The 20,923-nt window shown below is 30.1% G+C and overlaps 2 protein-coding genes across 3 annotated transcripts; both read left to right on the top strand.

Moving 5' to 3' along the window:
* Positions 1-39: 39 nt before the first annotated feature.
* Positions 40-1,402, top strand: LOC108482030 (RING-H2 finger protein ATL2-like). The gene has a single exon (XM_017785138.2). The coding sequence runs from the start codon at positions 255-257 to the stop codon at positions 1,104-1,106; it is 852 nt and encodes a 283-aa protein (XP_017640627.1). The 5' UTR covers positions 40-254; the 3' UTR covers positions 1,107-1,402.
* A 10,030-nt stretch (positions 1,403-11,432) lies between these two features.
* Positions 11,433-19,854, top strand: LOC108480190 (phospholipase D zeta 1-like). Of its 2 annotated transcripts, XM_017783093.2 has the most exons (20): positions 11,433-11,863; positions 11,981-12,082; positions 12,215-12,330; positions 12,927-13,068; positions 13,427-13,597; positions 14,117-14,290; positions 14,732-14,974; positions 15,076-15,192; positions 15,616-15,755; positions 15,840-15,989; positions 16,294-16,450; positions 16,533-17,039; positions 17,430-17,540; positions 17,638-17,784; positions 17,868-18,065; positions 18,192-18,293; positions 18,392-18,523; positions 18,663-18,728; positions 18,992-19,053; positions 19,138-19,854. In XM_017783093.2, the coding sequence occupies exons 1-20, from the start codon at positions 11,630-11,632 to the stop codon at positions 19,385-19,387; spliced, it is 3,321 nt and encodes a 1,106-aa protein (XP_017638582.1). In that variant the 5' UTR covers positions 11,433-11,629; the 3' UTR covers positions 19,388-19,854. The 2 variants fall into 2 exon arrangements, with proteins under 2 accessions (XP_017638582.1, XP_052887452.1); XM_053031492.1 differs by lacking the exon at positions 12,215-12,330 and having other exon boundaries at positions 11,839-11,863.
* The last annotated feature ends 1,069 nt before the right edge of the window (positions 19,855-20,923 follow it).

Below are 20,923 nucleotides of genomic sequence, written 5' to 3'. Positions count from 1 at the left end.
CCCTTTATATGTAAAAAAGCTAAAAAAATATACCAATAAAATAATATTAAATAAAACATCGAAAAGTGGGTAAGGGCATTAAAGTCAATTTTACAATTTCCACCGTCAACCATGGCGTCTCTTGGACTGAAAGTCGAACATCTCATCTTTTCACTTAAAAACCCTTCCATCCCATTCCTCTCATTTCTAAATAGAAGAATCAAAGTCCGACTCGATTCCATATCAGACTCCATAGCTGCAAAAGCTTTAAAGCCATGAGCGAGACCGATAATGGATTCGGTGGATCCTCTGATATTCCCATGGATAACAATAACAGCTACGCCTTAAGCGGCAGGATCATGCTCAGCACCATTGTTGTTTTGTTCTTCGTCGTTATACTCGCCTTCATCTTCCATCTCTACGCTCGTTGGTACATCCTACGTTCCCGCCGCCGTCGTTCCAGCGGTCGCCGTAATCGACGTCGAACGCAGTTCTTTTTCTATGTTGATCCAAACTCCATTACCGCCGCCAATCGCGGACTAGATGCGCGCGTTCTCAAGTCGCTCCCGGTTTTCACTTTCTCCTCCGAGACCCACCCGGATTCCGCCCTCGAATGCGCCGTTTGTTTGTCGGAGTTCGAAGAAAATGAATCGGGTCGGGTGTTACCCAAATGTAATCATAGTTTCCATTTAGCTTGTATAGATATGTGGTTTCACTCTCACTCAACATGTCCTCTTTGTCGGACCCCCGTCGAAGAATCCAAACCCGAATCTGATAACCCGGGAGATTTAGTATTAACTATCAATGAACCGTCAGAAGCACAATCCGGATCCGATCGGAGCTCAGATTTGTGTGCCACGTGTCGACACGAGGAAGGACATGAAGATTCTTCGGCCGTTGGGTACCGGAGGAAATTGTCGATTGAGATTTCGAGAAAAACTGAAGGTTTCGAGGGTGAGTCGAGTGGGTGTAACTCAGGACCGAGTCCAGCTTATAGATCGCCAATGACTCGAATGTTGTCGTTTAAGAGGATACTGAGTAGGGACAGAAGAGGGAATGGATCAATCTCCGTTCCCGAGTCGGATATCGAGCGAGGTGGGGATGAGACTCCGCAAACTCAGGGCTAACTCGGGTGATGACGTGATGTGTGACTCAGTTGACAAAAATCTAGCGGCGCGGCTGATTTGCTATACTGCGGTGAAAAGACATTCGTGCGAGGATTAGGATGACAGATCCACGTGGCTTGAGGATATTGAAACTAAAAAACTTGGCAGATTTTGGGACGTTGATGAACGAGAATATTTGTTTGTAATTTTTTGTGTGTATAAATTTGTCTCATTAAATGAATATTATTTTATATATATTTGTTTTACTTGAGGTAAACCTTCTTTTGAAAATAAAATTATCGTCTTCGAAAAAAGAATAGTACACAAACACAAAAACTAATTAAATACTATATGATCTAATTTTTCTATTGTTTTATTTTAATATATATTTTTCGATAATAATAAATTTAAAAAATTTATGCCATTGCTGATTGAGTCTTAACTCGATTGACATTAATATTGTTGTTAATGCAAGAAGTTGTAAGTTCGAATGCCTGAAGTACATTATTTTCCTATTTAAAGATTGAGAGAGACTACAGATAATTTTAGTCACTGTATCAAAAAGAATAGATATGATAAGAACTTATAATGAAATTAATGTTAAAAAAATCCTGAAGTCCATGACTGATAAAATTATTAGATTTTTATCTAGATATTTCAACATAGAATTTCTAATTTTATTTGTATTTCGCGCGTTACTTTTTACGAGTATTATTTTATTGAATATGATAAAATGAAAATTTTATTTTATGAACTTTTCCCTTCACATCATCCATTGTCTCTTTTTAATTATTTAATAATATTTTAATAATTTTTTCATGTCATTAATATATAATTTTGTAATTTTTATCCTAAACATTGAACACTAAATCTCGAATCCTACACCTTGAACTTGGGTTAAGTTCAGGGTTCAAGATTTAAAGTAAAAATTACTAAAATTATGTGTCAATGGCATGAAAATTTTGTTGAAATGTTGTTAAATAATTAGAAAGAGAACATGAATAATGTGGTGGAAAGAGTCTGTCTAATAATTTCTTAATAAAATGACATGTGTTACATTTTTAAAAAAATTTTAAAAATTCAATTAAGTTTAAATGCTTTTAAATTTGCATTGTTTTTCAATTTTAAAAATGAAAATAAAAAAATCAATTAATAGGATATGAACCTTATTAATAATATGATGTTTATTTTATAATTGAATATATCTATGATATTTGATGATATTATATATTATTATTATTATATTAATAATATTTATTATTGTTAGTTGATGGCGGCGCAACTAGAGCCGTCTCTATTTGACCCAACCTAGCAGACATTTCTATTTTATTATTGATCTCTACAATTATTTTTTAATACACATGTCATATAATATTTTAATTTCTTTTAAGCGGTACGTAAAACAGATAAAGGATATACGTGATTGTATATAAAAATTTAAATTATGTTATTAATTTCTGTATTTTACGAAAATTATAGATTTAATTTTATATTTTTATTTGATAATTTTAGTTTTTATACTTTTGAATTAGTTACTTTATTCTTTGTACTTTTTAAATTTTAAAATTTTAGTCTTGAATAATAACAATTAAATCTATTTGGTTAAATTTATTTACTAGTCCTGTATTATGCGTACAATCATAGATTTAGTTCGTTCTCTCCAATTGGCTCATCCTAATTCCCTATACTTTTTAACTTTTTGAAATTTCAGTCTTGGACGCAAATGATAGTCGTTAACCCATTAATTAAATTTTTAGTGAGTAATATGCGGAAATAATAAATTGACATAACATTATACATATGATAATATGTTTGGCATATCGGATTTTAGAAATAATATAACTTTATTAAATCAATTTAAAAATATGATCTGGTGAGGACTAAAATTTTAAAATTTAAAAGAATATAGATTAAATCCATAATTTTGCAAAATACAAGGACTAATGATAGAATTTAACCTATAAAAAAACATTTTCTTCTAAACTTAATGTTTCCATAATTTTATTTACTTGTAATATTTTCAAAATGTAGATATTTTTTTAATTTCTCAAAGTATCCATTAAAACAAATCTAGCGACTAATCTTTCGTATTATATAAATCCACCTTAAAAGTAGACCTTAACCATGAGTTTTAATAAAATGAATGCTTCATATTAAAAGAAGGAAGTTATTAAGAAGTGCATGAATTTGGTAACCTTTTAGGATCGGACTTATGATCAAATTGATTAATTTATTAATTTAATTAGTATAAATAATTCGATTAAATAAATTATTAAAAATATTTAAAAACTGAATCAACCAATTTAATAATTAATTTAAATAATTTTTAATTTAATTAATTTAATTTATACTTTATTCGACTCAATCAATCTAAACACTTTCTCCGAACCCATTTCCCGAACCATAACGAATCCTACCTACTAATCCAGATAACCATGAAATTTGGTCTATTTCTGAACGTAACTTTGAAGTGAGGGCGGAAAGTGGATATCCTTTTGACTAGTTTGCATTTAACTCTTATATTTTTGACTTTTCAAGCTTTTGAACATCCTAGTAAAAGACAAAACAGGATATTCGAAAAATCTATGTCTGAAAATTGTACTAAAATAACATTCTTTTAATTGAACAATTAATTATAATTTTTATTTTTGTATATTTTAACTAGATATTTTTATTTTTAAGTTTAATTTATAAAGATTAACATTTAGGTTCATGTTGAGTGAAAGTGGAAAGTTTTATTTATTAGAGTGGAGTTTAAATATTAAAATTTAAAATGAAATTAGGTTCAAAATAAATTTTCTATGAAAAATATAAATATCAAATTAAGGTTCAAGCAAGTGAAAAATATTTCGACTTAACCAAAAAAAAAATATATATTGCGAAGTAAATTAATTTGAGGATAGAGGATAATCAGTGACAGATTTTAGAATTAAAATTGAAGGTCTAATAAAATTTTTAAAAATTTTAAGAGTTTAATGATAATTTTTTTAAATTTGGATAAAGTTAATTTTTTGTGAGAACAGTGATAATTTTCAAAGAAAAAGTTAAAAGAGCTTTAACTATTTTTTAAAAATGATATAATAAAAATTTTCAAAAATTAAAGGACCTAACTAAAATTTTCTAAAAATTTTAAAGTAGAAATCAAATTTTCTTGTATCATACTTGTTATCAATTCAACATGCAATATAATATTTTAATATTTTATTTTAAAATAAGGATAAATAGAAGGAAACTTATAAATCATAAGAAATAAAATAAAAATAATATTTTGACAAAATGAATGGGAAAGAGCATCAACTTGTTTAGTCGATTTTTTCTAGAGGAAAAAGAAAAATGGGTCATGTCATTTAAAGGAAAGGTATGGATACAATGTAATGGACTTATTGAATGGACGGTGTATTTACTTGCGATAATTGTAAAAATAACGGTAACAGTAAAATTAAATAATATAACGTGAGATAAAAAGAAAGTTAAACGTACCACACTGGAAATAAATGCCTGTCCAGATGAGCCCTAAGTCGTTTTTCTAATGATCGGAGAAACGTAAACTTAATATTAATATTAGATTCGATCTTTAAACAATTAATAATTTTCTAAATATGAAGAAGTTATTAATTTGACATTAAAAATAAAAATTTAGATATACTGGATAAAATATTATTAATGTTTATTATCAATCCAGTCTATACAAATATATATTATTCATCTTGAAAGAATTTTTTACTTAAAATGTTGAAAAATATTTACTAATACATTTTATCATAACAATTAAGTTACAAAAGTGTTTATATAAATTATGGTAGTAGTTCATATTATGTATGGTGTTGAAAGAAATTGAAAATTAAGATTTAGGATCATGTTTTAGTAGAGCGATGATTAATATAATTGATCTTTTGCATTGTGTGCCATGTCCCATTGATGTTGGAAAATGAGAGATTTATAAGAGAATGGGGGATTCGAAGTAGCTCTCTCGTAACATGATTGTCTTATTGGTATTGTCTAATTTAGGTTTGGGTTAAAACATGGTTTAGATGTATCTTGATGTGGAGTTTATATGATTGAGAAGTTGAAAATTTTAATGAGATTAGACTTGATTTGATAATTGTTCTTGATGGTATTATGATGATGCTTTTCGTGACAAAAAAAGTGTGTAGGCACGAAGATCTAACATATTTTACAATAAAAAATATATTTGTGAATAGTAATTTGAATTGGATTGATTTGAATAATTACAAAACTATTTCAAATATGATTTAATTCAATTCACCGTGTTAAAATTGTCCTAGGGCTGAGTCTTAATCCATAACAAAATGCCTATGAAGCTTTGGAATTATTGGTTAAGGTAAACACTTTGGGTAAGGTTGTTTGAACCGGATTGGATTGATTGGTCGGATCGGTTGGAGTATCAGTCCAAATAAGGATATTGAACCAATTGACCTGAGAACTGGTATGGACCAATTGATTTTGATTTTCAATGCTTTTTAATATTTTTATTTTAATGATTTATTTAATCAAATCAGTTGGACCAGTCGGACTAACGAATCGGTGACATATGTTCTTAAATACAAATAAATATATCAACTTTAAATTTAAAATCGTAATTAACTCCGTTATTTTTTTTTTTTACAATCTCATTATAAATTATGATCATTTCTGCTCGTTTTTTAGCACAATGCCTAGTTAAACTAGGCATAGTCCCTCCCAACCCATAAATAAGAGAATAACGCGCTTCAGCATACTCGAATCTACGTCATTCTACATTAACAACAATATCTTTACTAATCAAATTAGCACTCAATTAACATTAGTTCCGTTAAATAAATTTCTAGCCGCTTTATTCTTTTTGTTAAATTCAAAGAAATTTAGGTTTATTGTTGACTGAACTAATAATATAAAGCTAAATCAACGATAAGAAGACATCACATGGGATGGGCAGACCTGAACTTGTCTTCCACGTAATTCTTGGTAATCAAAGACAAATTTTTCATTAAATTTATGCTTTTCTTCCTTGGTACCTAACAATGATTGGGCCTTGCTTGGATGTATTAGAATTTATGGAAATTTAACCATATTTGATCAACTAATAATATTGTTTTGGTCAAATTCTGCTACTAGTCCATGTATTCTATGTAAGTTATGAATTTAGTCTATATACTTTAATTTGGTCAATTTTAATTTTTCTTTTTTCTTTTTAAATTGGTCAAGTTTAGTCCTTGTACTTTTTGAATTTCAAAATTTTAATCTTTTTTGAATTTCCAAATTAATCTTAGTTTAAATGGTTGCAATTAAATGCATCTAGTTAAATTATGTGATGGTTTTATGATATGCGTCGAGTTGAATTTTACAATTCAAATAATTGAAATAACAAATTGGTATAAATATCATTTGGTTCTGTCAATTTTGAAAATGTACAAATTGGTCTCTCAAAAAAAAATAATACAAAATATTTCAAAATATTCATAAAATCCCAAAATCTTATATTTTTAAAAGCAAAAATTCTAAAAATTAATAATAATTTTCAAAATAATAATTTTGAGGACCTAAATAAGTAATTTCTAATTCAATTTTATTATCCTAAAGTATCTTTTTTTTTGGGAAGAGTTTGCAAATATATATGATTCTAAATTTACGTTCTAACATGGATTTTATTTTGACATTTTTAATTTCTTAATTTAACTTGATTCGACTTGATTCGGAAAAAAATTCAAATCGAGTTAAGATGATAAAATAATACTCATCAACTAGACTAACTTAAAATTTTTCACTCGATTAGATGAAAGTTCGTCCATAACAAAAATAAAATTAATTTTGATGAGAATAAAAATAATAAAGACATTAAAATTAATTATTGTAGCAATGAAATGAAATTAATTAATCATAAAAAGATGTTGTTTATAAATAAATGCAAGACGAGACAAGAACGATGGATTGGATGCAGGATTCTTTGTGGATTGGATTTCAAGTTCCTTTTGGGCCCGTATCATTTGCTGTTGGTTTTATCTTTTGCTTTGATGGATCCATTTGTTGTAACTTTTAATACTAATTTTATATTTTAGTTATTCGATTTTAAAAAGTTGTAAAATGATCACTGATTTGAAAATTTTCATTTAAATTATGAGGTTATTAAAATCATTGTTATATAACCTTCTTTGTTTGCATCTCCTGCACTAATCGAAAGCTCTTATTTTCCTTTCTCTTCTATAGTTCATTTTTTTTTATTAAATAACTTTGAACGTAAAAAATTTGTGAACCAAAATTCAAACAGCTTTTTCCTCAGATCTCCAATACTGATTGTCAGATCGATTTGAGTCTAAGGTATGCTCTGCTACTTGTCAATGGGTATTAATCTATCGTACTAATTGTCGAATCATCACTTGAATCTTTTTAGCTGGTAAAAGAAAAAACTTAATAGCCCAGTGACTTAAATAAAAACTTCCAAAAAGTTCAGTGACTTAAATGAAAACTTTCGAATAGTTCAATAGTCATTTTGTAACTTTTTCGAATTAAGTGACCAAAATGTAAACTTACTAATAGTTTAGTGACATCAGGTATAGTTTACCCTTTTATGAATTATGTATTTAGCATATAAATAAGTTAAAATATAATCAAAGTCTAGTATTTTTTGTACATCATGTACTCTTAGGATTCAAAAGTTCAAGCCTAGTCATTAACATTTTAAAAATCCATCTGTTAAATTCAAGTTCATTATAACGATAATTTTTGCCATGTAAGTTTTTTTTTAGTGTGTTACACAAATGAATTTAACTAAATAATTTTAATGGGGTAAATAATTGAACTTGAATTTTAAAATATGAAAAATAGAGAGAATAAATTCCATAAATCAAAAATAAAAGGACTAAATTTTAAATATACAAAAAGTTCTAGCCTTAAAAAAATATAGAAAGAGAGAGACTGGCCGTAACTGACACCACACAAAAATAATGGCCATGACGTGTAAAGGAGATATAAAGACTAGTTGACACCACATGAGGATCAAAATGATCAATGGCCATGACGTGTATCTATATGATGTAAAGTTTTGCATTTCGCTTTAAGAAAAGAGTAAATTACAGTAAAGATCATCTAACTATGACTTTTTTTTTTCTTTTTTGGTCACCAACCATGAAAGTTACGGAATGTTACTTAATTATTTGTATTTTTTTTTATTACTCAACTATGAAAATTTATAAAATAGTCACCCAATTATTCAAACTTATCCTGTTAGAAAACAGCTGGTTAATCTAAAAATAGAAACACCTAAAGATCCAAGATAATTGAGTAAAAAAAATACAAAAAGTTAAATCACTTTTTTTAATGAAAATAATGATTAAAACATTAATTTTCAAACAACTTGTATGTTAATTCACGTGCACATTATGTTAACATAACACCATTTCTCTTATTTGTCATGTCAAAAATAAATCAAAATTATAAGAAAAAACCAAAACTAAAATTAAAAAATATAAAAATTCATAAAATTCAAAAAAAAATAGCACAGAGTACGTATAAATTGTCATTCATTTTGTTGTGTTTGAAAAATTAATATTTTAGTTAGTTTTTTGTTAAAAAATTATTTCGACTCTTTTCAAAAAATTAATGACCAAATTTGACTATTCTTAAAATATTAAGAATTAAATTTAACTAAAAAACAAAGTAACAAAAATATAAACACTAAAGGCTAAATTTAACATTATACCTTTAATTTTTAACGTTTCTCCAATAACTCTATTTCTAAAAGAACTCTAATAATTCACTTAGCTCAATCGAGTTAATAGTTAATTAATTAGTATAACTAGATATAAAATAAAGGTCCTTTTTGTAAGAGGAATCTTTGGACCTTTCCTGATCGACACGTGGATCAATTTTCTTTTGCATTATATATTAAAATAGTTAAATTTCAATTTTAGTCTTAAATTTAAAAATTATATAATAATGGTGAAATTTTAATTTTAACCCATGTGTTACACTAGAATTTAAAATTTGATGTTTATACTTTAAAATCTTTTAGGTAATTTCATATCTTAATTTTGACAATGTCGTTCGTTAACCCTAATATTTTATTTTGATTAAAATATTAATTTAATTTTAAAAATTTTAACGCCGTTAAAATTATTTGTTAAATTCAATTCTATTTTAATATTCTTTATTGCATGGTTACTAGTGGTGATGGAGCATAGTGGAGACCAGAGGCCCTTTAAAATGGTAAAATTTTAATTTAAACTCTTTATAATTTATAAAATTTTAAATTAATAATGATAAAATTACACTTTAATCCTAAAATGATAAAAATTTAATTTAATATTTTAAAATTATAAATATATAGACTATTAAAACGATAAAATTGTATTTTTAATTTTAATTTTAAAATTCACATTATTAGATTTAATGAAGAATTTAACGATAATAACAATTAATTTTTTAAAATTTTAAAAATAAAGAGATTAAATTCTTAAAAATAAATAAAACAAACTAAAATTTAAATGTATAAAAATAATTAATAATGAACTTAACTGTTTTTAATACCCAAATATTTATTTTATAATTTATCTAAAAATAACTAATAAATAGTCTAAGTACGGTAAAATTCATATTAGTTAATTAATTGACGTATCGGCAGGCAAAAGGACATGCTTTAATACTTTTGTATCTTACCTGAAATTTGAGACCTTCTAGATGCACAAAAATCCACCCAACATGTTTCCCACATCTTTTTTCATTAATTTATTTTGTTTTTATTTTATTAATTAATAATGTTAAATTTTATAAAAATAATTCATTTACCACTAGATGTGTCCACCCAACATGTCTATCACATTTTTTCATTCATTTATTTTGTTTTTATCTTATTAATTAATAAAAGTTAAATTTTATTAAAAAATCATTTACACTAAAGGAGTCAAATTATATATTATATAATTAAATTTTAATTTAAAATATTTTTTTCTTTAAATTATATTAGAATCAAAGTCAAACTAGTCCAAACTTGGCTCAAGTCAAGCTAGACGGATTACCCAACATTTGGAATGGTCTATTTACCCCGTAGCTTTTACAAATTTAGTTTACATACTATAATCTATAGCTTTAATGCTTTACTTTTTAAATTATGTATTTTAAATATTGATTGGTATTTGAGTTTGGTTTTAATATTCAATTTGATATCTGTAATTTTTTCGTCTTGATTTGGTATTTAAGTTCGGCTTCAATATTCAAATTGGTATATAAGAATTTTCTATTTGATAGTTGATATTTTTGTTCCAATTAATCACTCGAGTCTGGCTTTACTGAATAATTTAGTACTTGAGTTTTTTATTCCACTTAAGTATCTATGTTTTTTTACTAAAATACACGTTTTAAATATTCATTAAGCTACATCATGCCATTTGACTTAGATATCAAATTGAACATTGAAATCAAACTCATGTACCAAATGATACATCAACCCTAAAACAAACGTTTTTATGTTGATTTGGATTGTTTTTAAAACATGTAATGTAACATATACATCTTAATATTTTTATACCATTAAATATTTTGTTGCATATAAAAAATTAAAAAGGAGATTAAGTTATAATATTTTCTAGATAAATTTTAAATTGATACATAAATTTTAATTTAATGAGAAACGTGTTGCATGAACTTTTATTTGCTACAATTATACATATAAGCATTTTATTTTAATTCAATTGTACATATTTTAATACATGTATTACTTTTTATGTTAGATAAATATAATTATTTTTATATGCAATATAATAACAGTGTTAGTAATTTATGAAACTTGAATTAATTCAAATTCAAAAATTTAGGGACGAATCTAGGGGCTGGTAGGGGCTCGATCCCCTTAAAATGAAACTTTTTTTTCTATTTTGGCCCTTTAAAATTTAAAAAATTTTAAATTAATAAAGATAAAATTTTACTTTGGCCCCTAAAAATGATAAAATTTTAATTTAATATTTTAAAATTATATTTTACTATCTTAAAAGTTACAATTTAATTTTAGCCCTAATTTTTTTTTTTTGGCTTCACATGCAAAAATTTATATACTTTAAAAATATAGAATTCATATATCATAATGTATACTCAACCAAAGTTTGAGTGCAATTTTGAATTTATCTCTTTTACAAATATATAGAAAATACTAAAATAACTATGGTGTATACAACGGTGTTAACTGAAAAAAGGTCGACCTCAAGACGCAGGACTAAAAATAATCAAAATTATAATAGAGACACTAAATCTACTTATAAACATATAGTACAAGGACCTTTTAGAAAATTTAAATTATAATGAAGTACTAAATCCATCAAAAACATATAGTTTTAGGACCTTTTATAGAATTTCACCTTTTTATTATTCCAAAGAAAAATAAAAAAATTGCATTTCAGAAAAATCCAAATCCTGCTCTCGTTGTCCTTTCTCCTCCTCTCAAAGCTTCTGGATCCCAGTTCCATCACATTTTCAACATTCGATCTTCAATTCATCAGATCCAACAAAATTCAAAAAATAGAAGTTCTCGGATTTTTAGTTAATAAAAGCTCGAAGTTATGGCGACGGAGCAATTGATGCCCGGAGGCGGTTTCCGGTACTTCCAGATGCAATCGGATACTTTACCGTCGATGATGTCATCGTTCTTCTCGTTTGCTCCAGGTGTCTCCCCTGAAGCAACTCGAATTTTCGACGAGTTACCTAAAGCTTCCATAGTCTCTGTCTCCAGACCTGACGCCGGCGATATCAGTCCCATGCTCTTATCTTACACCATGGAATTCCAATACAAACAAGTTAGTTTTTAGCTTTATTATTTAGTTTTTAGCTTCATTATTCAATTAGAAGATCTTAACTGCTTGCTTTCTTTTTTTATGTATATATTTAGTAATTTGTTCATTTTGATTCTTCAGTTTAGGTGGCAGTTATTGAAGAAAGCTTCAGACGTTTTCTACCTACACTTTGCTTTGAAGAAACGATTGTTTATTGAAGAAATTCACGAGAAGCAGGAACAGGTGCGTAGATGAAACGACAAGTTTTAACCGTGTTTTTGCTGCAATTTGAATTTTCTTTTAATAAGCAACTCTTTGAGTCTGAGGGTTTAAGATTCGAATGTGTTTTTCACACTGAATATTATTACATTAAAGGTTAAAGAATGGCTTCAAAATCTAGGAATAGGAGATCATCCGCCAGTTGTTCACGATGATGATGAACCGGATGATGATGCAGTTCCTTTACATCATGACGAAAGTGCTAAAAATAGGTGATTGTTATTGGCACGAATTTTCTGAAAAGGAAGACAAAATTTAATTATGTGTGCTTACATAGCTCGCAAGCTACTCGAGTTCGATTAAAAAAAAAACTCGAATTCAATTCATTAATCGAGTCGAGCTCAAGTTATCGATTGGGCTGAATTGGAGCTTAGTAATACTTAGCTTGAATAGCTCATGAGCTTTATCGAGCTTTTCGTTTTTTAATTTATATTTTAAATATTTTTTATATTATTAAATTACATTATTGCCCATAATATATATTATTAACCCTAAGCTTAAGCTTAATTATTGAACTGAGCTCAAGCATGAGCTTGAATATACAAGCTTAATTGAGCTCGAGTTTGAGCTTGACTATGAAGATTGATAAACGAGCTTAATCGAGCTTGAGCTCGAGTAGCTTGATTATATCTTGAGCTGAGTTTGAGCTTAAAAATAAATGTTTGATCAAGCTTGAGCCAAGTATTGAGCTCCGAATTTTGAGTTGAGCTCAAGCTCGAGCTTGTCAGTATTCAGGCTTGGCTCAACTCGATCACACTTCTAGTGCCTACTAGTGGTTTTTATTTTCTTTTGTTTTTCTTCTATGCAGAGATGTTCCATCCAGTGCTGCTCTTCCAGTTATTAGACCAGCCTTGGGAAGGCAGTCATCAATATCAGACAGGGCAAAGGTTGCAATGCAAGAATACTTGAACCACTTTCTTGGAAATTTGGATATTGTTAATTCTCGAGAGGTATGCATTCCTAAACATGGAGATGTGATGTTACGATGTGTTCGTGGCTATCATTTTTGGTTCAGTTATGTTTGTCTTCATAGGTTTTAGACCAAGTTCTTCGCTTTCCTTTTTTCATGCAACAATCATGTAGATTAAGCCTCCTAACTGCTGGTTCAGTAAGCTTTCAGTTTGTCAGTTAATAAATTGATAGGATTATGCATTTTGTAGTCATAGGTCTTAGTTCAACTTCTGTAGATTTACTCTTTGAACTTGGAACTTGGAATGTGGTCTGTAACTACTATGTTTTGAGTTTCAATTTGCGTTGTGTCCCTATTTTATTGTTTGTTGCATTAGTATCTTGTCTAGTTTCTTGTAGGTTTGCAAGTTTTTGGAGGTTTCAAAATTGTCGTTTTCACCAGAGTATGGCCCTAAGCTAAAGGAAGCGTATGTAATGGTGAAGCATCTACCAAAAATTGCCAAGAATGACAACTCTGATAGATGCTGTGCATGTCATTGGTTCAATTGCTGTAATGACAACTGGCAAAAGGTATCGTGATCTAATTTCTGAAAGTTTGGGGTATATTCAATTTATAATTCATTTCTTTCAGTGCCCATGCTGCTCTTGCATGCAGTGCAGCAAGTACTAGCCACTTTTTTTCTATCTTGGGGTGGGAGAAAAACTGGCATGACAGTGTTCATGTTTTGTGCTTCTGCAAGTGGTATCACTTAGTAAGCTGTGCTTTGTGATACAGAATATGCATAGGAATCTCTTACTGTCCCTTTAAGGGTGATATATGTTGCATGGGAGAAGATTATAGGATTTTATGGAGAGGATTATAAAGATGGGTTAATGGGTATCATATGTTGGTTCTTATGCTCTTGAGAGCTTTGGAGTTGTCTCCTACCTTGCAAAAAAGTTCAGATTTTTTTGCCTTAGTCTTGCTGCATAGACAAATCACTAGTCAGACCATAACTCTCCTTTGCCATCATTTTGGGTATTTTCTCATTTTAGTCTATTTGAATGACCCATCTTTTTTCTATTCTCATTTGTAATGATTATTTACAGGTGTGGGCTGTACTGAAACCTGGATTCTTGGCCTTGCTGGAAGATCCTTTTGATGCCAAACCTCTAGATATTATTGTTTTTGATGTATTACCAGCCTCAGATGGTAATGGTGAGGGCCGGGTATCATTAGCAGCAGAAGTAAAGGAACGTAACCCTTTACGCCATTCTTTTAAGGTCAGTAGAATACTGCTGTTGATTTTTTTTCCTGCTGATGGGAATAATATTTTATTTAACATTGCCATGTTAAAGTTTATGGCACTACTGTTCATATTCAAAGACCTTTTATTGTTACTTTATTTTCTCATTGTGATTTGGATAAGAATATAAAATCCCCAACAAAAAAAATTATTTCATTAGAAAACCTCTTGTGATACTCTCGCTATTTTAAATTTAATTCTAAAACATGATCAGTAACCTTTATTAACATGACATTAACTTCAAACATTTAGGGCCTAGATAAATGTGTCGATTTTCTGGACAATTTTTTTAGGATGTTGGCTTTCTTTCTACACATTAAATGAACTATTTATCGCTGTGATGATGGGTTGAGTTGTATGTCTGATGTATATATCTAGAGAAATTCACTTTCTAACAGATGATTGGGAACTTCAAAAGGTCACATGTGGAGTCCGCAGTATAAGGTTAAGAACGAAGAGTAGTGCGAAAGTTAAAGATTGGGTTGCTGCTATTAATGATGCTGGGCTTAGGCCCCCTGAAGGCTGGTGTCATCCTCATCGCTTTGGCTCTTTTGCTCCTCCAAGGGGTTTGACAGAAGATGGTAGTCAGGCGCAATGGTTCATAGATGGTATGGCTGCTTTTGATGCGATAGCTTCAGCAATCGAGGATGCTAAATCAGAGGTCTGTCCTTTCTGCTCTTGCATTCCTGCATGTTGAAATGGGTTCTGTCCAAATCTGCTCTTTAGCATAAAACCTGTTGTATGATTTAAAAATTTATGCAGATATTTATTTGTGGCTGGTGGCTTTGCCCAGAATTGTATCTACGCCGCCCTTTTCGTGAGCAGGCGTCCTCCAGGCTCGATTCTTTGCTTGAAGCCAAAGCTAAGCAAGGGGTCCAGGTATTGTAATATTTGGTTTATTTATTAAAAGTCTTGTTTCATTAATAAGTCCTTTTTTTTCAATTAAAAATGGATGTTGAATTATTTATCATCTTCTGATGGCTGTGTATACAAATGTACATGAATTATGACTCATAAATGAAGGCTTGCGTGTTCACAATGTATTAGTTTTTTCTCCAATCCATTTTGTCTTCAATGAGCTCAGTCACTATTTGATGGTTGAAGACTTAATTTTATTGTTATTTTGAACCCTTTAAATTCTCAACTTGATCTAACTATTGCATACGTTTTCATTCTTCTTCTTCTTCTTCTTCTTCTTCTTCTTCTTCTTCTTCTTTTTATAAAGATCGGTTTTGACAGTTCTGCTATTTAGATCACTGTTCAATCCAGACGTGAAAATGCTAAATGTATCTATGACTGCAGATATACATCCTTCTCTACAAAGAACTTGCCCTTGCTTTGAAGATCAACAGTGTCTATAGCAAGAAAAAGCTTCTTAGCATTCACGAGAATGTGAGGGTATTGCGTTATCCAGATCACTTCTCTGCTGGTGTCTATCTATGGTATGCATTACTTGGAGAATTGGGTGTGCACTGGCATTTTACTTTTATATTTCAGACTTTGACATGTATTTCTTTTACCTGTAGGTCCCACCATGAAAAGCTTGTGATTGTTGATTACCAAATTTGTTTCATTGGTGGACTTGATTTATGCTTTGGTCGCTATGACACATTTGAACACAAGGTGGATGATAATCCTCCCCTAGTATGGCCTGGAAAAGACTACTATAACCCACGGTAATCTTTTAGTAAGCAAAGATTCTCCTCAATTTTTGAGAAATTTGTTTAGAAGTTGACTTACATTCTTTTTAACCTTTCCTGAACTTGCCACATTTCAGTTGCCATAAGTTATAATATACTTATTTTATACACATTTCGACTTTGTATATAGAGATCACAAGTTCAAAACTTTCAAGATTTTGTGACTCTGTATTCAGTGTTCTCCCCCGCCCCTCTTCTTCCTCTTTCTATAATGTTCTTGAATATGAGTTGGTTTGGAGCTGTTGCAGTGTAACAGATGAAACACATTTCATTTTCACAGGGAATCTGAACCTAATTCATGGGAAGATACTATGAAAGATGAGTTGGATCGAGGAAAATTCCCTCGAATGCCTTGGCATGATGTCCATTGTGCACTCTGGGGACCACCTTGTCGTGACGTAGCACGACATTTTGTTCAGCGCTGGAATTATGCGAAGGTTATTTTATAAAATTAATATAGTTAACTGTAAAAATGCTGTAACTTTGTTATTAAGAATAATCTGCTGTTTCCTTTTCCAGAGAAATAAAGCTCTGTATGAAGAAGCAATTCCACTACTCATGCCTCATCATCATATGGTGATTCCACATTATATGGGAAGAAGCAAAGAGATTGAAATTGAGGGCAAGAGCGTTTTGGACAACACTGAAGACATCGACAGAGAGGATTACTTTTGTTCTAGATCAGCTGTACAAGATATTCCTCTACTTTTGCCTCAAGAGGCTGAGTTGGATAATTGCAATGGGTTTCCAAAATCTAATGCGTTGGATTCTACTGCCGGTACAAGTGTTTCTTTTGCTTTCCGAAAGTCCAAAATAGAACCAGCAGTCATAGACACACCCATGAAGGGCTTTGTTGATGACCCTGACTCCTTGGATCTTCGTATGGAAAGATATTCAGATGTAAAAAGGAAGCCTGGAAGCAAAACCGCAGACCCAGAATGGTGGGAAACACAGGAACGAGGTGATCAAGTTGGTTTTGTAGATGAAGCTGGACAGGTTGGTCCCCGAACTTCATGTCGTTGTCAGGTGGGTTGTTTCTCATCAAGACTTTTACAAGTTTTGCATCTGGCTCGGAATTTCATTTTATTACTTTGATATCCCGAATTTTCAGTCTTATTTCATTAAGTGCATAAAAAAATCATTGAAATTTAGGTCGTATACTTTGTTGAACAGCATATTTACATGATAGAAATAAAAAATTATAATGATAGGAAAAACGAAGTGATGTCTCTGGTCATAATATTGGTTCAAGCCATCAGTACTGTGCTTTTGCAGCCCATGAAGCTCTTTTGTGCAACTATGATATGAATGCAATCTGTTATTATTCCTATTGTTCAGTTTGACTTTCTTTTTCATTTCAAGAGATATTTTCAACTTATTAAGTGGTGTGAATAAACGATGATCTATAAATTTCAGATTATACGAAGTGTCAGTCAATGGTCTGCTGGAACCAGCCAAGTAGAAGAAAGCATTCACTGTGCTTATTGCTCCCTCATTGAGAAAGCGGAACACTTTGTTTACATTGAGGTATGTGCTTCATCTCTCAATTTTTTTTATTTTCAGTTCACTACAAATCATGTAATCACACGGCTTACCGTCCTCCTGTCGCTTCATTTTTTTCCAGAACCAATTTTTTATATCAGGCCTCTCTGGGGATGAAATTATTCGGAATCGTGTTTTAGAAGCATTGTACCGGCGTATTATGCGAGCTTACAATGATAAGAAGTGTTTCAGGGTTATTATAGTCATACCACTGCTTCCCGGTTTCCAGGTTGTAAATATTGGTCACTTTCTTTTACATTGGAGTGCAAACATTAGTATTGTGTTTGAACTGATTTTTATAAGTTTTAACAGGGTGGCCTTGATGACGCTGGTGCGGCATCTGTGAGAGCTATAATGCATTGGCAATACCGAACCATTTGCAGAGGACAGAATTCAATATTGCATAAACTTCATGAAGTTCTTGGTCCTAAAACTCATGATTACATATCTTTCTATGGCCTTAGATCGTATGGTAAACTTTTCGATCACGGTCCTGTGGCTACAAGTCCGGTATGTTCGCCTTCTCTGTACAATTCTTTTTTCCGTGGTATAGTATCATGTCATAGCACTTGATGAAAGTTCAGCATGTAGCATGTACATGTTTGATGATATATTTGTTCCCTGCTATTTCTCCAGGTATATGTGCATAGTAAAATCATGTTAATTGATGACTCTAAAGCCTTAATTGGATCTGCTAATATTAATGACAGAAGTTTACTTGGCTCGAGAGATTCAGAGGTACCTCCGCATTCCAGATTAGTTTTAACTTTTTTCTGTGAAAACTAACATATCTGTATTACTTCTTTAAGAAACTTGATGTTAATTAATATTTTCAGATCGGTGTGCTTATCGAAGACAAAGAATTAGTTGATTCGCGGATGGGAGGAAATCCATGGAAGGCTGGAAAATTCGCATTGAGTCTTCGCCTCTCATTATGGTCCGAACATCTTGGTCTTCGTAAAGGAGAGGTTTGACAGGCTCCGTCTACTGTTTACCTATTTTAAATTCTGATTATGATCATCTAACTGGACTTCGAGATTGGTCAAACAGTATTTACAGTCTTTCATGTGATTCAACTGATATATGTGTTCTTCCATTCCACCTCAGATAAATCAAATAATCGATCCCATTAGTGATTCAAGTTATAAAGAGATATGGGTTGCAACTGCAAAGGTAAGAACTGGATTTTTATGTTTCTTTAGTAGTTTTGCATTTTATTTGCTGAAATGCTCGGATTAAAAGGAATCAGATGTAAAATGATTTACGAACCTATGTTACTTGGAGGTGTGAGTGTTGGATATAGATATGATCATTTTTTTTTTTCATTTATTGGGACGGTCTTGTGTCAGAGATGAATGTCGGACACAAGTACTTAAAAGAGAAGTCAAAGTACTTGAAACTGCTCGATAACCTGGTACTGTCATATTATATAACAGATGAATGCAACAATCTACCAGGATGTCTTTGCCTGTGTCCCAAGTGATCTCATACATTCCCGGTACCATATCTCTTTCGTACTCTTTTCCGTTTCTCTTCAGTTATCCTATTATTGACATTTAACCTGATGGACGATAACCTGCAGGCTTATGCTCCGACAAAGCCTTACCTTTTGGAAGGAAAGACTTGGTCACACTACAATTGATTTAGGAATTGCCCCTAAGAAATTAGAATCATATCACAACGAAGATATCAAACAAACAGATCCAATGGATAGATTAAAGTCGGTTCGAGGACATCTTGTTTCTTTCCCTTTGGATTTCATGTGCAATGAAGATTTAAGACCTGTGTTTAATGAGAGTGAATATTATGCATCCCCTCAAGTTTTTCATTAAGTAGGGAGATAATAGAAAGCCCTGTTTTTTCAATTTTTCGCATCCATTGCATACGATTCCTCTTAACCTTTTTTCTCCAACAAAGCCAGATTTGGACCAAGCTTTCTCCTTCAGCAACTCCGACCTCACCACCATTTTTTAAGGTTGAAAATTTTCCATTTTTTTGGATATAATTAGTGTTTGGTAGATCTGGCAATTCGTGTATTAATATAGTGTATGTTATGTCATGTCATAATTGCGTTTAAGGTATTTTATAGATTTGGGGCATACATGTGTTCATATTGTTTTTTAGTTACATTTCCATATCATTTTGAAACCTTGAATTCAAGGACTCAATTGAAAGAATTCATAGATTTTAGTTTGTTGTGTAATTTGTGAAAGTACATTAACAGCCATGTATTTGGAGATTTTAACTTAAATCGAGTTTCAATGTGAATGATTTAGTAAAGAAATTAAATAATTTAAAATTAATCATATTATATAAATAATTAAATTATCTTCATAAATAAATATTTCGTAACCTATATTAAAAATATTCTTGTAATATCAATGTGACCTTGTATTCTTATTTGGTCAAAGCTTGATGGTTATGTTTTGTTATCAGTGAAATTTGTTGATTAAATTTACTTTTGGTCCTTTTTCTTAATTTAAAATTTAAGATTTGGTTGGGTCAAATTTTATTATCAGTTTTGTACTAGCATAAATTGTAGATGTAGTCTTTATTATTCAATTTAATTATATTTAGTTTTTATATATTTTAAATTCTGAAATGGTAGACATTAAATCAATTTAATTAAATTTTACTTTTCTTGAGTATTATATAAAAATAGTAAATTAATATCACATTAAACGTGAGATAATAAATTTTTTATATAAGATTTGAAAATAACAAAATTTAACTTTTAATAAATCTAACTTCTATTATTTACACAAATTTATCTTTGCTATTCATATTCTTCTAATAAGAAACGAAAGGATTCTCCAATATCTCTGGTTTTCCCTTTTTGGGAATTAAACACTATCTTTGTTTTAACTGTCGCTGGCTTTCATATGATACTTTTTGCCGGCAAAACCTCCATCCCCTATTTTCCTTCCAATTGACACTTCTTTGCCTTGCTACTCACCTTTTTCCGGCATGAAAGGGCTTTGATTTCGAAATGATAAATTTGGCTGAGGGTTTGACCCTTGAGTCATTGAGGACTCATGATTTCTCGAGCCATTATAGTTTAATTTCCTTAAAGTCCATAATGAATTTTGTCTATACATAATCTAGAAGATTTGAGTTTTACGATGTTTTTACATATTTTTGAATGGATAATATTGTAAATATTAAATTTAAATATTTTTTTCTGATAACTAAGTATCAAATGATGTATTTTTGTATTCGTGACGTCATACTAGTGTTACTGTTTGGGTCAATTTTTTTCCCATATGATTTGATTTTCTATATGCCATTTTTCCGTTGAGCTTTATTCCTAATATATTAAATTTATTTATTTATTTTCTTTGATTATAACTAGTGGTGGAGTTAGGGAT

This window comes from Gossypium arboreum, chromosome 1, assembly GCF_025698485.1.
Source record: "Gossypium arboreum isolate Shixiya-1 chromosome 1, ASM2569848v2, whole genome shotgun sequence".
In the NCBI taxonomy this organism is placed as follows: domain Eukaryota; kingdom Viridiplantae; phylum Streptophyta; class Magnoliopsida; order Malvales; family Malvaceae; genus Gossypium; species Gossypium arboreum.
The sequence above is the reverse complement of the archived record's forward strand: the minus strand, read 5'-3'. Positions and strand labels throughout refer to the sequence as shown.